The sequence below is a fragment of the Anopheles maculipalpis genome, chromosome 2RL, assembly GCF_943734695.1.
Source record: "Anopheles maculipalpis chromosome 2RL, idAnoMacuDA_375_x, whole genome shotgun sequence".
NCBI lineage: Eukaryota > Metazoa > Arthropoda > Insecta > Diptera > Culicidae > Anopheles > Anopheles maculipalpis.
Genome location: NC_064871.1, coordinates 77,163,256 through 77,186,756, shown reverse-complemented (window position 1 = coordinate 77,186,756; position 23,501 = coordinate 77,163,256). Strand labels below are relative to the sequence as shown.

At 43.2% G+C, this 23,501-nt stretch overlaps 2 protein-coding genes across 3 annotated transcripts in view; one reads left to right on the top strand and one right to left on the bottom strand.

The window, feature by feature from the left end:
• LOC126568396 (phosphatase Herzog) overlaps positions 1–23,501 on the top strand; it is a 201,073-nt gene that overhangs the window by 10,086 nt on the left and 167,486 nt on the right. The gene's annotated exons all lie outside the window — the stretch shown is intronic.
• Positions 1,312–23,501, bottom strand: part of LOC126568139 (transcription factor collier) — a 51,784-nt gene continuing 29,594 nt past the window's right edge. Inside the window, exons 7-13 of one of the 2 annotated variants that reach the window (XM_050224563.1) lie at positions 5,459–5,540; positions 4,161–4,338; positions 2,265–2,419; positions 2,067–2,193; positions 1,765–1,995; positions 1,524–1,700; positions 1,312–1,458 (exon numbers count right to left, since the gene is read on the bottom strand). In XM_050224563.1, the coding sequence (XP_050080520.1) occupies positions 1,346–1,458; positions 1,524–1,700; positions 1,765–1,995; positions 2,067–2,193; positions 2,265–2,419; positions 4,161–4,338; positions 5,459–5,540 (1,063 nt within the window). In that variant the 3' untranslated portion in view covers positions 1,312–1,345. The remainder of the gene's footprint in view (positions 1,459–1,523; positions 1,701–1,764; positions 1,996–2,066; positions 2,194–2,264; positions 2,420–4,160; positions 4,339–5,458; positions 5,541–23,501) is intronic. The other variant, XM_050224562.1, reaches the window with a different exon arrangement.

Genomic DNA, 23,501 nt, shown 5'->3' with positions numbered 1-23,501 from the left:
GGACACTTCACCGAATTGGGTGCGAGCTCGTATACTGTCGTGCGTTATTAGCTCGGTTCCCTGGGGCGTGTTTCGCCTGCTAGCGAGAGAGCGTGATGACATGGTTCTAAGGACTCTTACTCCTCGGATCCCAGGCCAACCCGATCACACATATTTACTAGCGTTTTATGCTATAAGTATGTTTTATTTAAATATTGTGTGAAAGTGTTTCTGTGTGTGTGTGTCACTTTCCTTTTTTTTTTCCTCGTGTACAAACATTTAGATTTTAATGGCTGGTAAATTTTGGGCTGCACTTTAAAAATGTGTGTGTTTGTAATTTTATTTTGCTTTAAATGATTACTTCATAAAGATATGATTGTTCGTGATGAATCTGGGCCGGCTGGTGCTGTTTTTGCCGCTTCCGGTCGATTTAACACCGGCCAATAGGCAACCCGCACGCTACCCATGCTCGTTTTTCGATATGTACTCGATTGGTTTTTTTGATTCGTTACGATTCAGCACGGACTTGCTGACTTCTTTTTCCCCTTTAGCTATAAGAAGTAACCCTTTTTTTCCTAACTTCTTCCAACCGTTCCACTACTGGTCAGCAATTCGGACAAAATTATTACGATTGCTTTCTCTCTGTTTTTCATTTTTACTTCCTTTTCGTTGCACTGTGTAACGGAGCTGTCAGATTTGATTAGTAGTTTAGTGTATGTAATATTAATCGTTTACGGGAGGGGGGGGGGGGGGGTTTGTTTTAAGTCTCGATGTTTTGCTTTCATTTTCATTCGTCGTCTCTGCGATTTTTTGGCAAAAAATCAACTACTTTAAGTATTTATATATGTATAGCACATGCACGTTGGCCTCAAACTCTCCTTTGGGGTAGGAGGGGCAGGACAATTTATACCCTTGCCGTACAACAACAAAAATCTTGCGACTGTGAAGATGAACAAACATACTTTACACAACTGTACAGATGTAGAGAGAGTGAGCCAAAAAATGCAAGAAAAATCCTAAGCGCATTTCGCTACACTACCGCCATTTTTTCCGTTTCGGTTCAACGTGTTTTAATGCTGGGCGCGTGTGTGTGAGATTTGTTTTTATTTTGTTTATATTATTGCACATTAACGAACAAAAAAAAAAGTAATAGATGTATAATGTGTAAGAAATAAATTGCTTAATAATAGTGCTAGTCGTTTTAGTACTACGCTTTCGCGCACTAGACTCGTGATTATAAACCTCCTTCTCTTCCTGTCTCGTTTTCGTCTTAGTAGAGGACGCATTTTCTCTTTGTACAAAATTATCGCCAAAAGAACGGAAAAAACACTATTTAACAATATTCCGTCAACGCCGGTGTGAGCGTTCACTTCGACGTGGTCGTTGCAGCTAACGGACTCGGCGTGTAGCCCTGCGAGGCGCAAGTCGTCATCGAGTACGGGCTGAAGCCACTGCCACCACTCATCAGTCCATTGATTCCTGTAATGGAAACAGTCAGGCTGGTCAGTTAGGAGGAACATAGTTGGAAATAGTTGGTCACGTACTTGTGGATGAGTTGAAAACGCTCGCAGGTGATGATGAGAGACCGGTCATGTTGGGTGCGGTGGCGTACCCATTGCTACTGCCGTACGATCCACCACCGGACGAGTGTGGTGTCGAGGCGCTGCTACAGTATCCACCCCGTGGGCTTACACTACTGCTTTGGGCTCGTGTATACTCATCTGGGGATGGGAAATGGGAATAATTAAAGCTTTAGCAACAACCAACCTACCTATGTAACCGTACCTTCAGTCCACTGGCCAGTTCCATCCTGGACGCTGACGGCAAGCTGCCCACTGTACGAGTTAAATCCGGACGTCCCATTCGGTGAGCGTGGCATCGAGTAGAGGGCTTCCGCCAGATCGGCCGCTCGCTTTAGAATGATCTCCTTCGGAAGCTTCTCCGGATCGCCGGGATGGCGCGGTATCAATTTTTGCAGTCGTTGAAAGCCATAATCGATGGTCGGTTCACTCAGAGCTGTGTGGCGGCAAAGGAAAAAGATCGATAAGGGATTTCTGTTTTCTGGAAGAAGACTAAGGAATACTTACAAACATAGACAAATCGTCCCGGTGATCCTTTGCAGAATTGTTTACTTTTATACGAAAGAGTTACCTCCACGACTCCGGGTATGTGTCGGGGTGGCGTTTGGACACGAATCGCATGCGAAGTGATGAGCTGCGGTTGACAGATTAATGCTTTCGTTAGTGGTTCGGAATTATTTTGCTCGCAAACTCGCAACTGCTTACCTCACTCCATACGAGCATGGTGCCGAAGACAACTTGTAGTCCGTCGAAGAAATTATCACCAACGATAATGACCTGAGCTCCACCAGTGGTCCAGCCTTCGCTCGGTGAGATGGCCTTAATGCACGGTGTAGCCATTGGAAGTGGTGGATAGATGCCTGCAAAAATGGGATGGCCATGGACACACACACACACAATTGAGACATACGTTAATTGTTGGCGTTACGGTAGAGGTTCGTAACCATCGGGTAGGATGGTTATTCCATGCGGGCCGTGTTGGAAACGAGAGAAAAAGTCTACTTCAACACTAAAGCACTACCGTTTCGACCCATTGGAAGGTTGAAACGAACTACATGTTGAGCACACCATGTCGGACAGAACTCGCATCCAAACCACACACGTGTTTGATGAGATTTTCCAACGTCCATGATGAGAAATTGGAAATTTAATAGAGCTCTCCCAGCTGGCTAGCCAAACAATGTCGAAGCCAATGGAGTGAAGATGGCAAATTGGAATTTGTCATACCGTGCAGCCTAGGCCACAGTACGGTGTTATTCATTAGCGGACCGAATTCGGATTCGAAATTAGTTCCAGATCGTCCGGAGTTTGAAAAACGCACAGAACACATGCTCGTTCTCAAACGTAACCAGCAAGCAATGAATTTATTAACACTCACACCCGGCCACACGACCTCCAGTCGTCTGATTGGAAGTTGGAAGTTCGTTTCCGAAACCCAATCAACTCGTACGGAATATTTCCGGGCGCTATCATTTCCTTCCCGAGAGCAGTTGGCTTCTTTATGATCTGGAAAACCGCACGGTGTAACTCTTTTCCACATGATCAGATCGTGAAATGCACTGCTTCCAGCTGCAGCTGGGAGGTATGTATGATTTATGGCACTAGTTACTTCATCGGTGCAAAATTTACGGTAACGATTTTAAGCGCCAGGGAAATGAATCGCTTTTAACCGCATGAACAGTTCTCTAGCAGGGTAGTTTTTGTGTGCTGTAGCAGCAGTTCATCTCGTTTCCATAGTACGAACGACGTGTCCGCAAAAGAAAAAAATAGGCGATTCCTTCCTCCGAAAGAAAGCTTTTTTGAGCTAATGGCTGCTGCTGCAAATTGAAGGCAGTTGTGCTAGCGTTGAAGCGTGGCAAATTGCGTTCAATTGGGGCATGCAGCTTATCGTCGGAAGGAAGGTGATGGAGGCCAATTAGATTAGTGAGAAATGAAATGGGAGGTAAAACAAAAGGGGAGTAACATAAGAATGTAATGTAAAAACTTCTAAAAATTAAAATAAACACATGGGCAAATTAGATATAAAACTTTGCTTCCTCCGTTTCTCCAGTGGATGGAACTAGTGGTAAGATGTTGTAGATTAGTGGCCCATCAAAATTGTCATAAAGTTGGCTTTTAAAAATAGTAATCATTTGGTGGGACCTGTTGCGGATTGTGTACTGTGAGCTGCTGAAGCTATGTGATTACAAGGGAGTTGATAGCTAGTCGAGATATATTTGAGTTTAACATTCCAAACATAAAAAGGACTAAAAAAGAAAAGCAGCATTTTATTCTTTACGTTTATTTATTCAAAAAAGTCTTTAACTGAATAATGAATGAAAGAATGAATTGGCTTAAAAGATGACATGATGATAATCTCGTAAATCTTCTACTATTCTAAAAAACAAACGAGAAAATGTATGTTTTTGATCTAATAATTTGTTATAAGTATGAAAACTTGTTTAAAAACATTTAAGAATGAATCATAACTATAACAAAACTTAATGGCAAAAATACAAGACAAAACAATACTAAACGACTTTGTGAGGAGCGAAACGGGATGAAATGGTGGGGAGGGGGTTGTGTTTGAATTTTGTTGAAGAAATAAATTTTGAAACCGACCGTCGTACGTACTGTCCGGGGCCAGATGGTGGCCCGACATTGCCAACGGAGAATTGGCTGTACCTTCGGGATCGAGCCGCTTCGCCCGGCGCCCGTGCTTGCTGTTGTTGTGGACGAACATGTTGTCCGAGATGGCCAGCAGCGGCCCGTCCACGGCCACCTGGGTCGCTATCACTACCTGCAATATATGGGTAATTGGAGGGTGCCATGGGGGAAAGATTTCAGAATGAAATCAGTGTGAAAAGCAGGTGGAAAGGGTGGACGGTTGTTGTGGGATTTGTGGTAAAAACGGGAGGCCATGAGGACGTGGGAAAAAAGGGAGAGAAACAAAAAGAATATAATTAATTGCATTAAAAGATTAGTGAGGCGACTGGCTTTCCGGTTAGGTGGAATTTGTGGTGTAAGTCCGAACTGCTCCTATCAACTGCTTTTAATGAGCTTCTCTCCAGGTTTTGTTTAAATATTTTCTCTACAACTGCCTAATTAGTTTTCTCAGAATTGTATTACAATTTTAAACATAACTAGAAGGTAGGCATAGAAGCCAGTTAAAGAGAAAGTAAAAACAGCACAACGCAAACATAACAGCGAACATATGCAAAAGGCAGACGAAGAAAAAGAAAAGAAACCAAAATGGAGAAGCCAGACGCAATTTATATTCGCTTTGGATAGGCTAAAACGATGCTTTCTTTTCCCTTTTATCCCATTTCTCACCACTCGCATCAAGTAGGCGGTGACATTTGGTATTAGCAACGCAATCCCGGGTGCCAACGATTCCCGATCATCAGCTTAATTTTAGTATCTTTCTTCGTTTGCTGTAACTTTCTCGTTGCTTTTCTTGCCTTCTTCCTTTTTTGTCTTCTTCTTCATCTTGTGAGCAATTGGTGCACTGGTGCGGCTCTATTCTTAGCACCTTCGCAGTGTGTCTTTACAACAATTTCTCCATCGTCATACGTCTGGGGAAAATTTATTTTCCCTTTCAACGGTTAGGAAAACATGGACACCGTCATCGGACAGCAGCGACTTGACAACCGCAAATGCCCGAGGGTGTTCATGAAAGTCGAAGAAAAGAGAAAAAACCTCATAAACGAGCAGTGCAGTCTGTTTGAATGTCATTAACGTCATTCGTTTGCTATCGTAAGTTAATCAATTAACATCAACGCTGATAGTATGCATTAGTACGAAAGCATCTCACAGAAAGTTGAACACTCTTGCCCTAACCGTTCTTACTTTCTTACTCTAGTAACATTCCAGCCAAGCCAGCGTCCAAAGTATTGGTAAGGTTGGTGATTAATACTCACTTGAAATCGTCGCATATCGCGCGGGTTGCCCGCATTCTTCAGACAGTTTTGGTTGCACTTGAGGAAAAACTTAAGGAAAAATCTGTAGAAGAGAGAAGAATAAACATAAAAAGTTAGAAATAAGTTGCGTAATCTCGTTGCCCTGACAGCTGGTTAAATGTCACATTTTTTAAAAACCCCCAAATGGGCACTCATTAGACAAGCGCGAGTAAGTGTGTGCCAAGAAATTCCAAAAGAGGGCGCTGTCCTGTTCCTATTTAGTGGAGCTCATAAATGAGCAATAAATGTGATCGTTTTCGGTTAAACCGATTGCGCGTGGGTTAACCGATCAAAGCGGACAGGTCGAAGACAGTTTGCACGCTTGGGCATTACACGTTGCTCGGGTGTTGGCCATGGTAGCTTATACTGTTTCTACACTCTTGGGAGATGGTTAGTTGGTTAGGTAGAGCAACTCATATACACACACACACACACACACTCCCGGGAGGACACTGTTGAGCACAAGTTTTGGAACGCTTCAACACGCGTCCTGCCGTAGAGGAACCTTGAATTCTTCGTTCATCCCCCCGAGAGTTGTTTACCACCGGATTTGAAACCTTTAAATTACTCTAGTTCAAGTAGACGGTTGCCGAGTTGGGGAGACAAAAATCCGTTGATCCATTAAACAACTTGTTGTACATTGTAACTGGTAGCAGCAGAAGCAGCAGTTGGAAATGCTACTACGCAGGAATCTGCCGACAGTGCCACCGGGACTTTAACCATCGTCTTGGGATGGTGGTGTGGAAACGATGATGCGATGATGCAATAAATACGGTTTATTTGGATGTTCACACTTTAAAACCGTTCACCATCACTGGAGGGAAGAAGCTGAAGTCTTTGCACGGAGTCAACGGATGTTCGAGAGTCACGAAGAAGTTGGTGCCTTGCCTTTTTTTTTCTTTCTTACTCCTCTCGTTGATAATCGTCCCGGTGGAATCTCCTTGTCCCATATATTGGAATAGCGGCGTGTTTTTGAACTGTCTGTCGAAAACTCGCGTGCTCTACACAAATCACACTCACATACTCACAAGCAAGCAACTTGCCCGTCTTGATCTTAAAGTGTCTACCAGACTGATGCCGTGGGGTCCTAAATTATAGACGCTTCCGCTTTTTGTTGTTGTGTTGGCTCGTTTGTTGCGACCGTTGTAAAGATCGTACCGATACTGTTCGAGAGGTGTGTGTGTGTTGATAATTGCTTGGGACGATTTATTTATTGCGTGTACGTACGAACTACAACAGTGCCCGGTCCGGAGTCGTAATTAACATAAACACGGCTATAAGGTTTTGGAAGAAGTCATCACGGAAATGTTGGGATAGGGATGAACTGTGTGGATGTTTGTCTGTTTCCAGAGGACAACAAACGGAGCACCAGAAAATAAAGGTAGACAATTGCGAAGGTCTCGAAAAAAACTGGAAGCGATTTAGAATTGTTTCGCTGCAATTTGTCACACCGGGATGTGCTATAAATCCTATTCCTGACGCCCTACCGGTATGCCCTCGTCGCGCATTGTGTCAACATTAGTGAGATTATGCCCAGGTCCCAGATATTTGCATATGAGGGAAAAGGTTGCGATAAGTTATGGTTTACCTAATTATGCAAACAGACTAAAGAGTGAATGGGATTTATGACTCTTTTTTTTGCCTATGAAGGCTATGTAAATTTATAATTGACCTAGCCGAACGAATGTGAAGCAATTGATGTATTCTTCTTCAAAATGAAAGGTAATACTTGATACAAGTACTTTTTTCCAGCGATTTAATTTACCTTTCCCTATTTTTCGGGTTCCCCACTATTCATACACAACCTCATTTCGTAGCAGTTGTTAGCGAATTGCGGATCCTATCTGCTTGTGGTAACCTAATCCAAACGCAACCGAACCAAATCCTCGACAGATGAGCAACTCGACGGATCAAACGCGACCAAAAAAAAAAAACACTCTTCAGCTCATCTGCCTGCAAGTCCATCACCAAATCCAGCGACAGATAGAAAGGACTTCGCCCACTAGAACATCTCACACGCTCACTCAGGAAATCTGATACCTGCCCCCTATTAACGGCGGGTGGTTAAGCAATTGTAGCAAGTAGCAAAAGCGAAAGCAACACAAAATTAGCATTCCCTCCTTTCCGGTAGGAGAGGATCACTTTCCGATGGAAAACAAAATCGACGGGGAGTCGTCGATCCAGCATTTAGCGTAACAAGTGTATATACTTTGGTGGCAAATGCTCACACTCATAGCACATCCTGTGTGTGTGTGTGTTTCCCGGCGAGTTCGCGCACGTACGAAAGACAACAACCGTCGCACATTCCCCTCAGCAAGTTCCCGCCAGTGTTCGAGTAGGGAATAAAAATTGGACCACTGTTCCTAACCTATCGCAAACGGCAACAAAAAAAAAAAACACCCAAAATTTCGACAGATGTTTGCCAATGGGCAAATCACATATTAAATAGACACTCAGCGGGTAGCCACCGGCGATCGGTATCGCGACCGGTTAGTTCATCCCTGCTCAGCTTACAACTCAAAGGGACCCTTACCCCTTACTGACACTTTACCGAGAGGCTGAGAGGTCGTGTAAAAATCGGCAGGGGGAAAACGCATGGATAGCAATGCATCGATCTCGACCATCATAACTCGAGTGCAATAGCTTCCGATGTATCCGAGTTTTATTCCGGTTATTACCTTTCCCAATCGCTACGCACTGTACGCAACACTCCGGGAACTTCTCGACCAGAAGTTATTAATAAAAGGAGAAACAGTACAGGCGGTAATAAAATATTTACAAAAGGAATTGTAATTGAGTTGGTTATTTACAATGGGATAGAAGCACGGCGAAATGATAAATGTCCTGCCCTGTCGAGAGGGGGAGGCGGTAGGTGTGCAGTTTTTCCTGACACGAAAAGAAGGAAATGCAAGGACCAAACCCTGTTTGTCGTGTTTGATATTGTACCGCATCATTTATCCATCCATCATCGTTCTGCATCGTACAGGCGATCGCAAAGGAGAGCTGCAGATGCACCCGTGGATGGTGGGCGAAATGTTTACTGGCACTACTGGTTTCACTACTGCTCCTACTGCTCTCGGTTCGGCTAATCAATTACTGACACTTGTACACGTTGGAAAATCTGTTACGATTTTAGGTGCCCGCGGGTGTAGCCTACCTTTCTTGGGATGCGGGGAAAAAAACGGGAAGGCTTTTGGACTTTTGGGGTAGATTTTTAAAGGGCACTGTAACTGAGCCAAACGGGTCTTGGCAAAGGTCGGATAGAAGTAAGGAAACCCTTACCATGTGTTGCAACTTTGGAACCACAAGTGCGTATTTTGAAGTGTTTTTTTAATACGAGTGTTTGCTTTTGTCCATGAAGTAATAGGGCAGATTGAAAACATTTTGTGCGCTGGACAAGGACACTTGAGAACCACTAGAAAGGTTTCAACTGTGTGCGGTGTCTTATGTTGGTGGTATAATTAAGTGGACTTTGTTTCGTGTTATTCCACTCTTAAAGTTATTAATAATTTATCATCGTTATTTATCATTGTTATTTGCTTTGTTTAAGAGGATTTTCATTATTTTTACTTGTAATTTAAGGTTGGAATGGAAATGGAAAGCATGGTAGTTTTCACACGGCAGGACCGGGGTTCAAACACCATCCGGACCGTCTTCCCGTAGTGAGGACTGCTTACTAAGAAGATCGTTAAGTCAAGAAGAAGAAGAACGATCCAGCTAAGCAGCAGGATGGTTGAGGCGACAGCGGCGTTGGTCTTCACACGACGCCGGGATTCAAATCCCATCAAGACCGCTTCACCAATGTGAGGACTTGACTATTCAGCTACGTAGTATTGGCAAGTCTAGTAAGGCATTTGACGGCTTTACTTAAGGACGTAAGGAATACTTAAGGAGCAGACCGGATGCGCCTAATAAGTAAGTAAGTAAGTAAGTAAACCGATCGTTTTGTTCCCTTTTTAATCCACGTAAAATATTCTAGTTGCCAACAGCTATAATTCATTCTTATAGAGCGTGTTTTTACTCTCTCAATACATTTGGGACACAAAAGCTCATTTTATGCTATTTTCTAAATTAACTCTTATTTATTTAAATAAAAAAGCAAGCATTAAACATGATGATCGACATATTTTACACTGGTTTTACAAACAGAAGTACAATCGTACGATGTATACTTGACGGATTAGTTACGGTACCTGCGGTCCAAAAGCCGATACCCTCGATATAAACAAACATTTACTTTACTCAAACACAAATCCACCATAATCGTACCCTTTCGCCGTTTTTTCCATTGCTTTTCCTTCCCCGTGAGGACATGTACGCGCACGCACACACACACGCAAAACAAAGCGTTAATCCTTTCAATTTAAATGTCAAACAGCATGTTTCGCTGTGACATCAAAGCACTTGGTGAACGGGGTTCAACGAATCAAATTCGTTGTTGTTTGAGTTTTCGTATTTTTAGGAGATACACAAGCGAGTTACACGGTGGACAATGTCCTACAAAGAGAAAAATTTGGTGCTTTTATAAGTAGAATGCCAAATGGCGAGAGAACTTGTATCGTTTTGTTGTTGTTTGAATTGAGCCTTTAAAGGCATTGTTTTAATGGCAGCAATAAAGTGGAAGCTAGTAAACTATAAGCGATCTTATGTTATCTAAGCTGTTCAAAATTTTTTAAAAGAAAGATAAAACCAAAAAAACAGCTTGATCGAAAACTGCAAAAAAAAAAAAATGGAAGTCTAAATTAACATATGCGTTTGAAGTCACTTCCTTTTGGTTTCTAGCTTTAGTTTGATCCGATTTAGTTTCGGTTTTTCGGTTCCAATTTATGGTGACTTTTTTGTTGGGCGACCACGAAACTATTCACACATCCCTATTGCCTATTTGCCTGTGTAAGGTACGGATAATTGAGAACTGATGTCCTACCCACTCGAGTACGTTAGCTGGTAGTTCTTTCCCCCTCAAGTTATGCTGTGCCAGAATGCTTCATTCAAAAGGGCACGACTGTCCAAAGTGAGAAAGAGGACATTAAAAAATCTTTCCACTGGTGACGGAGTAGGGTACTGCTGCTGCTGCTGCTGCTGCTGATGCTGCTGGGTAAGGGATGTTGTATGTTTGTTGTTTTATGCTCATGCGTGTATGTTTTGTTCCGTGTTTGTCCCTTTTTTTGGTGTTGTCGTTTGTTGTTCCTGTCGTTATTCCTACCGATGACGTTAATGCTGTTGTTCTGTAAGCGAGGTGATTATTTTCTGTTTTATTTCAAACGCCTTTTTTGTAGTACACAGCTTTTTGTTTTTTGCTTGGTTACGCACTATCTGTCGCATATCCTGCGCCGAGTAGGCAGACGACAGAGATGAGCCGGAAGGACGTGCGTATGATGATGAAGTGAAGCGTGATTGCCTTGCTCCCGAAACCGGGTATCATATATCATCCGGTCAGGCATCTGAGGTCAGGAAAAAGGTGACCGAGAGAGATTGTGCCTGTTGTTCATTTTCATTCTGGCTGTGGTATGGCAGGATAATAGCCGGGAGAGGAAAAAAAAATGGTTTGTGTGTTTTCACTTTTTAACTTACAACAAACGGTTAGTGTACAGTTACAGAAGCGCCAGCCAGGAACGGCCGGAAAATTGTTGTACCGATTCATTTTTCCCGCTTCAAAAAGGATCGATTTGTCAAGCGAAACTTCCCGGAAAATAATGTTCTTGAGCTTGGGCGCGAAAGACGCAAACATCTTGCAACAATTTCCTTAACCCATAGCTTCCCATCCCACGGGACCATTGGTCGCGAACAAATTGTAGCGTCCTATTACACGCCTTCCAAGAGAATGCGACACCTTCCTTGTGAGGCTTGTTTGTCCTTCGTGTTCGGGCCAGCTGTTTGATCGAATGCTTCCCGTGGTACCAACGCCAACACGTCAACACAGTGGAAGGCAACAGTTTTGACACTTCTGACAATACCACGCGGCCAGAATGCGTTGAAATGATGACAGATCTACAGCTTCCTTGTGGTGGCTGCCGTGGAAAAAAAAAAGATGTAAATGATTCCTTTTCCCGTTTTGCTTTCCTAGCCCACAGTAGTTCACACAGTTTGTAAAGTGAGCCCTCTGTGACCACATACTGGTTCACTGCGGTTTGAAGTGGTTTCAACCATCGAATTCACTTCACAGCCTCAAGTGGCCACTACAATTATGCACACTTAACGAAGTAATGGGGTAATTTTGCTTCTGCTTCATCAGATTGAAAGGTTTCAGTTTCTTTTCATCCGACCACTCTATCATCCCTGCTGATGTGCCGGAAAGCATCCGCAAAGGTGACAGATTTTAAAGTGTCAATGTGCACGGTTGTTTTGCGTTTGATTAATTGAGTGATCTGTGTGTGATTTTTTTGCTGTCGGTAGTTCTTTTTCGCTGGCTGGTGACGTGACGGATGAGCTGAACATGCCACTCGTACAAGTCACAACATATGTCGTGTAAATAGACGAACCCGATCGGAACTTAATGTAGCATAATTGATGAGCGATCCACGGGACTAGGTTAGTATAAATCCATTGTAAAAAAATTAAGTCCAAGTAAAATAAATCTATCATCAGTTTTTTCCTTCCTCGTCTTCGTTCGTTTCCTCGTTCTTTAACCTTCAAAGTTCGTTGTTTTGAAAGAATATTAATAACCCTGAACTAAAGCACTGATGAGGCGCATATCTAATTTAATGAGGTCTTCAATTAACGGTTCTTACATACAATTAGGGGTATGATTGTGAACTAACTTATTTATAAATAACATAAAAACCACTTAATGCCTTGCATTAACCACTTCAAAATTTAAACCACTTTCAATACTCTTGGGTTACAAAGAGTTCTCGTAAAATTCTTTGGGTCTCTGGAGTTCACACGTAGTTAAAAATATATTGCATACCTTTAGGCGTCGAATTTTAGTTCCTTTCATTCCAAACCAAAACTGCTGCAGAAAAAAGGGACGCGCAACATATTGTGATAAATAGCCAGGAAATTGTTAGTTCCTTCTTTAACAATCACTCACGAAGCAGTTAATTTCCTCGTCAACATCCGTCTCATAAAAGTCACCTAAAACAATCACTCCTAGCAACGTCCAATCGTTGTTGGCACACCAGCACTTCCGGAGTGCTTCATTATGTTTTGTTGTCGTGATTTTTCCTCCCGCAAAATTCTAATCCACAGTAGCAACCGCAACGGTTTAACCTAACCGCAAACGGAAAAAAAAAGAAAGAACCAATCCAGTCTCCAACCACATCATCGCACGTGCCACCTCCGTACCGATTCCCGAATCCTTCAGCATGTTTCACTAGCCACATAATCTTATCAGTGAATCTAATTTACTTTCGGTCTGTTGTTTCGTCAACCTACCCCTGGTTCCCAGGTACCAATATCTGTGTGTCCCATCTTAAGCAATGGGACGCTGGGTGGGAAAGAAGGATATAATCTTCGCGTTTTTTTTGTTATTGTTGCTGTCGGTCCTTCCTATGTTGCACATCATTCTTTTTCGAGGAGAAATGCGCGTTTTGTTCCACCCATAATCCGCTTATCGCGAGTAGCTTCCGCAAACCTCTGGTTGCGTGATGGCGTTGTCAAGATGAGTGGTAAGCTGGTAAGAAAATGGCCAACCGTGTCTGCTGCGCTAAACTCCTGTTGCTGTGTTTTCGTGTGGCGATTAAGTAGAGCGAGGCCTATGCCTTCAATGATGAAGCCATCGGGCGGAGCACGTTTCAGGAGAAACGGATGAACATGAATGATTGAAATGAACTGTGAAAATTATCCTTAATTTGGGTGGTTTATTGGTACGAAGATGTGGGAAGATGCTAGTTTTTGTATGTTAGAGTTCGTTATCGGTGGAATCGAGTGTCCCAATATTCATAGTTTTCAAAAAATAATTAAAATTGATTCTCTCTATACACCGAGTACGTCTTACACGTTATGTGCGTATATTCTCCACATGTTCCGAGTCCTTCAATTCAGCAAACCAGCAGGAACAAGGAATGGTGAATTTGAAAGCATTGAGAAATGCTTCCAGCACAACTCGGGCCAGCTCCGATCACACCAATACCAATCCCAAAATCAAACCTCTCCCCTGAAAACCAACACACATCAACTGGACAACGATGGGCATATCCATTCCAAACAATAGTCGTCTTCATCGCCATCGTTTGGACACCCCATTAAAACGGTTTCCCATCCAACCCCCCCCCCCCCCCAACCCGCGAACCCTCTGGAGCAAGCCCAAGTGGACAGCAAATCGTATCGTATCGGAGGGTGAAATTGGTTGAGATTTTTGGTCCCTCGCGCACAACATATACGAACGCCGTCTTTCAATTTCTTTTCCTACCGGAACCGTTGCTTTGTAGGTGTCGAAAGAAACCCGAAGGTAGGAAGGGAACGACGTTGGGAGGAAAATTCTTTGTTATGGTTCTTGACTTTTCCGCTTTCCTGTTTCATCGGCCATGCAGTCGAAAAGCGGAAAGGAAGCAAAAGATGCGTAGGCCGTTAGAACCAACACAGGCATCAACCTTGTGTCCCCTTTTTTTTTTTGCTTTTTCGTGCTGCTTTTGCCTCGAGACTTGTCTGTGTTGGTTGGTTTGGGCGTCGATCTCAGTAAACCGGATTGCCGGCATTTTCTTCACACCGCCATCGGAGGGACAATCGGTGTGCTCCGGTATATCCTTGACAGGGGGCAGGATATCTTTCTTCGCGGGACGGGAGGTGATGAACCCGATTTGAGCGCGTGTCTACCGCAAGCACGGGATAGGCACCGGGCTATGGGGACGAGCCGGAGGCGAGAACTGGTGGGATTTCCTTGCGCCATGCTGCTGGGAGTTTGGGACCGTTGCAAATGGTTTGTTTTTATCGGTTTTCTTAGCGTCGGCGTCGTTCTTCCAACCATCACTAGATGTTCAAGGGTGTGTGTGTTTGTGTCCTTCTACGCAACTTACGCAAACATCTACGCAACAAGAAACATGGACTCGCGCGAACTCTTGAAGAAGCTTGAAAGACGTCAATTCTTTCTTTGGCAGGAAACCTTGAAACAGCTGTCCTTCGGTGCTGGGAGGGAATTATCGTTGAGCGCTGTTTGTCATCGAGCTGCGTACATTTCCGGGTACATGACGGAGGCAAGGTGCGTTCTAAACACAAACGGATGCAGTTTTCTTACTCTTCTCGGAGGGTGACGCAAACCATTTCTACATGTCTGACTTGATTCCGGTCTTGGCTGTGGTATCGTCGCATGTCGCGCGGCCTTCATTACCCTCTAACGATGGTTGATAGTGTGCCTTCCGTACATGCGTCTTTGCCAGGGCGACATTTTGGCATTCTTTCTTTCTTGCAGTACTTGTTTTCGAGAGGGAGGGAGGGAAAGTGAATAAGCACGTCAGCACACCAGGCACATGGAAAAGTGTTGCCGTTAGTTTTTATTGGATGAAGTGTAATGTTTGACTGGCGTCATTCGTATTATCGTTCGTGTTGTGTTTTTCACAACACGGCCAGGTATGATGAGTGCCGTTTTGTTGTAACATTCGCTACATTTCTTAAGCGTTTATTAGCGTCTGCCTATGACTTTAGCGTGTCTTGTTGTCTGCCTTGGTGCGGAAAACTTCAAACATATCAAAAAGGTAAGCTGCAGATTTGGGTTCCAAGGTGAAGTAGATTAAAGTGAGATGAGATGATTAGATGTTTAAGAGAGTAGAAAAATATTAGCAGACTAGTTTTTTTCTTAAGTTTTCCTTTTTCTTCATCAAATGTTTATCCAAAATTTCAACCTAGCAAAGTGGCTAATAATTGAAAAAATAAGGAGCCTCTTATTTCTTTTCTGATGTTAAAAAAGATCAAAAATGTTTTCAAAATTATATTTACACGTATAAGGCAGTATTTTTAACAATTTTCCTCTAAATATGCATTTATTTTTATCTCTATTTGAGTTTGGAGAGTTAAAGCTGAAGCTTGATTGAAAGAAAATATAATTTTGATGGTAATGATTGATATTAGTTATCTATAAGTTCGAGCATATTAAAAGCTACAATTCATTGCAGTAGTTCATTTCATAGTTGATTATCATAGTATTTTTTAATGTTTAATGCCATTTGGGAAACGCATATTTGCGTTTCCCTTGTCTTTATTTCTAGTTAAAATATAATTTCTTATCAAACTTAAAAGTCATGGCGAACTGAATTTTATGCTTTATTGCTTTTAAAATTAAATCATTTCTTATATTGATTATTTGTAATAAAATCAAATTGGAAACGTTCTCCAATTATTGTTGGATGAAGCTTTTTGCCTAAAGGATAATTTTTTATTTGCAAATCCAAAATTTGCTTTACAAAATTCGTACATTTTCTTCTCCAGAAGTAGCAAACACCACCACACACACACACGTACAAGACAATCACATTGAATTCTAGCAAATAGAATTAAAGCCATTCTTTGCTCACCGTAAAGTCCTTCGGTGAAGCACAACACAACATTCGGAGTTCTCCTTCCCCATATGTGTCCGATTGTCTTTATCTGCGGAAAGGCGAAAGAAACAGCCAAAAGTGATAGCAAATGGTAGAAACTAACGTGCTGCGAGCACGCAGCCCTTTTTGCTACCATCAAAAAGGAAACAAACAACTATACAGCCCCCCCCCCCGAAAAAAAAGGGAAAAAGGGTGAAAAAGTCACGCACTGTCGCACAAGCCTTCCGGGGGTTCAAGGGAGAGTGGGAGGCTACGCACAGGCTCTGGCCGTTGTCCACCAAGGAAGAAGAGATGATGGTGATAGTGATGGTGTGCTTTCTTACACACTTACTCCCATTTCTTAGTATGGCTTTTTTCGGGGTCCGTTTTCCACCTTCCTCGTTATCGTTCCGGTTTTTCTTTTCCTTCCATCATTTAGCTTCACCCTCGCCTTTTGCTGTGTGAAAAAAGGCATACACAAAAAGCTACAAATACATACGCGTATGTATCGAATACAACTCGCTGGCTACACTCTCACGGAGTAAAAAATATAAAAAAGACGACCATAAAATGGACGAACGCGGTTCCAGAGTCAGACGGTTGGGCAGCAGTAAAACGCACTTTTTTTGGCAGTACGCACCACACATCAGCAACAAAGGGGAGAATAAGGAGCAGAGAGAAGGGTCAGCAAATAAAATCAAATAACAACAGCACCACCAACACTGTGGAAGTGTGTTTGTTGGTGAGGAAAAACAGGAGCACCTACCCAACCCGACCTCATCCCTGTCGGCCGTAAGAAACGGTTGAAATCTTTTGTTTCCCTACAATTTTATGGCTTTAAATCTTGACCTTTTTGGAACGCTTCGAGCTTCCGCCACCACGTCCACACCATTCTGGGCAAGGTAGCGGAATTTTTTCCATGTCCGCCCCCTGGAAACCCGGAAACAAAAGCGTCCGGAAGCGAGCCAACTTTAACAATCGAATAACAAAACGGGGGTTTGTTTTTTTTTTTGGAAAAGAGGAACAAATCAATATGATTGCTCGAATGGGCGTCCCAAAGGCAGGACATCGTCATCGGGATCATTATCGTCAGCATCACCATCATCGGAAGCGATTTGCAATCAAAAAAAGGTCACTATTTTACCAATGGTGGTGGGAAGTCTTGCTTTAAGTGTACAGTTTTTAGGATGTTTGAGATTTGTTCACAAATTTTTATCACCACTAATCGAATTCTTTTTTTGAAGTGGTTTCTTGCTTGTTATTTAGTATTGTTTTCTATTTATTAAATTCTTTAAATTATTTTTTTTGTCGATTCTGTTTGGGTCCTTTTAACCATGAGAAAGCACGTGACTGATCGTAAGCCAGCTCATCCGAAAATCTGTTCCAGCTCCATGACAACACCCGTCTAGCCCGTTCATAAAAGCATCACTGCATCCATCCCGATCCGTTCCACCACCCAGACCCAGACGGGATAAATTAAATGAAATTAAATTTATTTCACCGTCTTACTTACGCACCGTTACCTGCCGTTGGACGGTTGAAGGCCGGCTCTCAAGCCAGCTTATCCGTCTCTTTTTTTCCCCCACCTTTCCCTCAAATCTTGACATGCGAAAGCATTCGCAAACGGGGTCGCCCGCCCGTCTTCCAAGTGCCGAGCGTGAAAGAGACAGTCCACACCACGTGAGCACGTGTGCAAGTGAACTACCAGGCGTCTCCATTGCAACGTCTCCCCAATCGTTGGATGGATGGTAAACGGTGAACCGAACGGGACAGCACAAGACATGATACGGCATGTTTCGCCTTATTATTGCTACTTTGTTACTTCACTTCACATTCCCCCCCCCCCCACACCGTGTAACGACCGCTCAAGCGAGCGAGCCACGGAATCATGAAATCATAAAGTAAATCGCCTTATAGGCGATTTATTTTATTCCTTCGCTACGTCGACTTCACGGCTTTTCGGCATCTTGGTTGGAGTTTGTGTGTGTGTGTGTGTGTGTGTGTGTGTGTGTGTGTATGTCTCTTTTCTGCTATTCTTGCTTTTCTACCCTCCTAGCCAGTTTTGACTCGTTCCGGGTGGTTGTCTTGCTTTTGTGTGTTTATTAGGTTGCCTTGCGCTCTGGTGCTGTTTGTCGTGCTCATTGTTTGTTTACATCGAGACGTGCCTATGTCGAACAAGATGAAGCAAATTGCGTACGACGCTTGGGTTTGTAATGAACCGATGGTACGGATGAATGGATGCGTTGGTCACCCTTAAAGATGAGTTGGTGGAAAAATGTTTTCTAAGCACGAACACGAAACTCAACTTCGTATTTTGTTTAAATCATATACAAATCACGCACACAAAGAGCAAAGAAATGCCACCAATGTAAGCAGTGAAATTTTAAAAATTATCTTTGAAAACACGACGATAAATCCTGGTGATAATATGCACTCAACTTAAAGCTTCATACTACACATACAACAACACACAATTTCCTTACTTTGTTTTCAAACGATTCCAACTATTTCTTATCGTTTCTGCTTCAACTTCTAATAGCATTGCTTCCGCTTGTTAATGCTGCCCGATCGTCGTTCACAGTTGCATCCTTGCTTTCCGTACTCCCTCGAGGGAAGGTCTCTTCGTAGACAGGACAGGACGCACACACCATACCCGGGGGCGTTTGTCATCTGCCGGAAGGAACGATTTCATACCAGCACAATCTAAGCACAAAAAAAAGACGGACGGACGGACAAATCTTCTCTCACTCGCTATATCATCGCTCGATACACACACACACACACACACACACACACACAGCAAACCATGTTCAGTCTCACACCGGATGGACGCATAGCTGGCCGGAATTAATTAGTCGTGATTTACTGACAAAATGGTCCCCAAGGATGCGCCAATTGAGGCAAGGCTGCCTGTGTTCCGAAAAAAAGAAACCATCAAGAACATGGTACGAGCACTCCAACATCATTCACATCCTGGTTGTCCGGAACGGCTACCGCTTTTCGAGCAGTCAGGCTCCTAAAACGCAAGGACATTTTTTCCACGTTCGATGCCTTCGATTCGGCCGAAAAATGCACCCGTTGCATGGCCATTAATCTTATTCGCTGCAAATCCCTCACGGGAGGAGCCATTGGAGTGGCAGCCGTAACTTCGTATGCACTTTTGGGCTCGCGTGTGTGTACGGATGGAATGGAGTTTTAACAAAAGAATTAAAAAAGATGAACTATATTCACAGGTTGGAAAAAATCGGGACAAATGAAGGTACAAGGATGTAATCGGTCAAGTTCGATTTTGTGTCATTGTTGGTGAGAGAGATAGCGTTTAAACACCTAAAAAATGAGGTGTTGAATTTTAATGTAATTCATGAAATTTTTTGTACTATGAAAGTAATTTCTAGGAGGGTGAAATGTGAGCTACTAGGCGGCTCCTTTAGTTTAAACAATTTGGGTATTCCAAATTTTTATTTTGTAAAAAAAAAAATTTAATTTTTACTACAAATCTTTCAATGCTATTTCCATCTCTTTAATCCACCATTCTGTGAAAATTTAAAATGCCTCATGATGTAATTCCATTAAAAAAAAAACATTAAAAATGCGTACAAGAATAGGTGATACATGTGTCCACACAAGTCCACCATTTTGACCGACAGATAGTCAGCGCCATTTTCACCCCTTCTCTAGCTGTTGCAGCATCCGGCGTGTTTGCAGGCCATTTTGAATCATCGCGCAACACCGTAACGCCGTGCATGTCTCGCGCTTATCTCACCCACCCATCCCCATTTTTACGCCACGCATCCCACGCATACAAACGCATCCCAGACACATAACCAACCGAGGGAGATAAGATACACTTGCCAGTTTACCGGATGAGGGTGAGCGTTGCTTGTGTACCGCTCGTTTGATGTTTCGAGTGTGCAATTTGCAGCACAGGGAGACAAAGAAATACACCCAACAAAAAACAAAAAAATCTCCCTTTTTCGGACACGGAACTCAACACGTTCCTCTCACACACTATTACATGCGAAGGATGCTGTACGTTGATGGAAGCATGATACTTTTTTTCCTCCCTCATCACAGAGTTTCAACGATAGTTTCGGGGTAACGTTCGGTATAGGCCCTTCATGTAACGCCTGCAAAATTCGCATTCTTTACTCTTCCTTTTTTAAGAAAAGGGCTGCGTCTGCTTCCTTAATCCTCGTAGAGATTGTTTGAGTTTGCTAGGTGCACATCGGAACATCGTTCTACGCGCCATAACGCACCCGATAGCATCGTCTAGTCTCACAGGCAAAGCGGGGAAAACCAAACGTTTTCTTATCGGTCAATAGCCTCGACATATCTTGCAAGAAGAGTGCTAGTTCGTAACCAAAATGAAACCATTTTCTCTTTTTCCTTTTTTTTCTTCTTCTGTCCTACCAATAAAACTATAAACCAGGGCAACACAGAAATGGGGAACAAAACGTAGAAAAAAAAAGAAGCTAGACGAACGCATCCATAACCTATCGATTTTTCGCCACTCGAAGATGTTGGATTAGGCCTTTTTTTCTTGTTTGTTGAGGGGGATTTTTCAACACGAAAACGCTCAAACAGCTCCGTTCAAGAATCAAGAAGAAAAAAGGCCCAAACATCCTTTCTCGCTATTCGGGACATCCATCTTGTTGTTTCTTCCGATTGCGTCTTTCGCCTTGCAACCCAAACGCCATTGTTTTGTGTTTGCTGTTAAATTTTATGGTACGCTTATCGTTACGAATCGTTGAATTTTGTGATCATTGTATATCTAGGCGAGCTCCCGGGTTTTGTATTTTTTTTTAGGTTTCCTTTTCACGATCAAACTTTTTCTTTGCTTCGGCTTGTCCGACTCGAAAGCTTGCGAGTGAAAGTGATTAAAAATTTGTTCTAAATTAAATGCTATTCGTGTCCATTTCATCAGAAGGCAGTGGAAGGTTGGGTGCAAAAAAATACAGTGAGCATGGGTTTTGATTATCAATTTCTGTTCTTTGTCCCCTTTTCGAATCAAAATTATAGCCCTATCGGTTCTATTACATCGCGTAATAGTGCAGTGATGCTCCATGGTAAACCAGCGAGTGACAAACTGCTACGTACACGCGATAAGCACCATAGGACAGATACATTGTGTTTCTCCGTTTAGCTAGGGCTTGAGACCGGCAAAGGTGAAAAAGCCAACGAGCGTGCGAGTTAGTTAAATGTTACGATTAAATTATTCATACTCCAGGAGTCAGACCGATTATGTAACACATGCACACACGCACACACAGATGGGTCGGTCTCGGTTACCTTCGCATGACACGATCATGTCACGCCACCGTCTTCCCGAAGATAGCTCGGGACAAAGATGGTTGACCGGCAAGCGGGAAAGGTGTTATGCGGTGAGGTAATGTTGTGGCGCAACGCCACATAAGTACACATGGCAGTGGTCCATCCTGTCCATTTACATAGGAGACGGACAGACACACACACACACGCGCATGGAAAAGAAAAAATCTTACTCACACGAAACGAACGAACCCACGGTCAATGGGATGAGCGTGTGATGGCCGCATGTGCATTAGGAAAATTAAAAAAGGGAAAAAACCTTCTCCTTCACACACACACACACACCTACTCTAAGGATACATGAAAGCTAAAAAGGAAAATTAAATATCACGAAAGAAAACGCACGTATTACGTTATGATATTAAAGTGATGATGAACCCCGACGACGACGACGACGACGACGACGGCTAGCGTTCGAGAAGCGTTACATGCGTTACACACGATCTGACATAATGCGACACTTTAATGTGCCAATCTTCAATAAATTTAAACGCCCTGTTTTTTTACCGCGTGCCCCGTTTCGGCGGCAGGCAGCGGCATGTTCCGCTTGGCACGATACCTATCAGCAATCAGTGAGTCCATTTTTAACACAATCAGATCCGACAATTGTGACACAATCCGGGGCGGCCGGGAACTTGATTTTGGGACGAATGCCTGCCATGTTGTTTTTTTTTTAGATTTACTATTCCAAAAACGTCCACTCCTTTACAAAAAACAGCCAGAAACGATGTCCATTTGCATCTTTATTACAAAATATTGCTGACGACGTGTTGTACCACCAGCCTCTATCCTCCAAACAAGGTCGGCCATCTGATCTGCTTGCTCAATCTAGCTGTGACAGCTTAAATTTTGCTCCACCGACCATTTCTTCGCCAAAAAACACGGTGGCACGGAAGCGGATGCGGAATTTTATTGTCTGCACCCGAAGGCCTCTTTTCCGCAAGGTTTGGAAGGTGTAGAAGAGATAGATGAAACGGGGCGATACGGGGAGATACACGCTTCCAACAGTCGCAGTCAGAGGACAGCTGTCATCCATCATATAATCCTCGCTTCTGCTTATGCTCCTCACTCTTTCTTCTAGCTTCGTAGCACAACACACACAGGGAGAGAGTTGGTACGGCCTCAGACTCCCAACTCCCTCTTCATTCCTGGGAACTACTACTTGGCAGAGGCACATCCAACAGTGCCTATGTGCTATGTCCACCAGCCGTAGGCAAATTTATCGCAATGGCAAAAATTTAATAGTATCGAATTTACATATTTTCCGAAATTGACTTGAGGCGGTGTCCGGTTTTCGTACGGTCGCCGTACCGGATACTGAGGGTGTGTGTGTGTGTCGTTTTCGATTGTGGTTACAGTGGAGAAGTTCAACGATGGCACTTGGTGCACAGAGACACATAGTGAACGCACCCTAAAGTTAAATTGTGAAACTGCAGCTTTGCAATTGCGTTATCATCATGATCAACTACCAGGCAGGAGGTTTGGACGGCGTTGTCGGAATGTGCAATTGCAACGCCCATTTGTCCTTGCGTTATCTAAGTCTGGGGTTCGAAAAAATCGATCCAACGCATTTCCGGACATTACATGCGGATCGATTCAAGAGACAAAATGTGGATCGGAGGATTCACTCGCAATGAACGTCATGTTTCACACAACAAACCATTATCGCGAGAGCGTTTTCCTGGAAGATATTAACTTTTGTCCTAATTCTTGCCCTAATTATCATTCCCGGTTCACCCCAAAAACAATTTTCTTTCGTTCGAACCCCACCCCTGTGCCTTTCTGATTAGCTCCAACGGAGTGCCATCCGTTCATGCATGATAATAAATCGACCATCAGTATCCTCTCCCAATCCCCCAATCTTCGGGCGGATAGTGGAAACAAAACCCAAAACATATGACGACCTCTCGAAACATGCGTGTATAGTGCGCTGGCCAAGCGCTAATTGTGCTCGCGTGTCGCCCAGAATGACGTTCAGTTACGCGTACAACACGCATTAGCGTGCGCTCTTTCCGCTGATTGATAATCTACGAGGCCGATCGTTTTGACCCGGGGGTAAGATACTTATGACACACTCGTTTCCGGCTTCTACATGATAATTGGTCGCTTTCATAGGAGCTCGTACGGGGAAATCACTTACCTGTAACGATACGGAAGGAGAAGAAAGTGTAAGTAAATGAGCGTGTCTGTGCTATTAAGCAGATGAGGTGAAAATTTTGGGGGCTGTA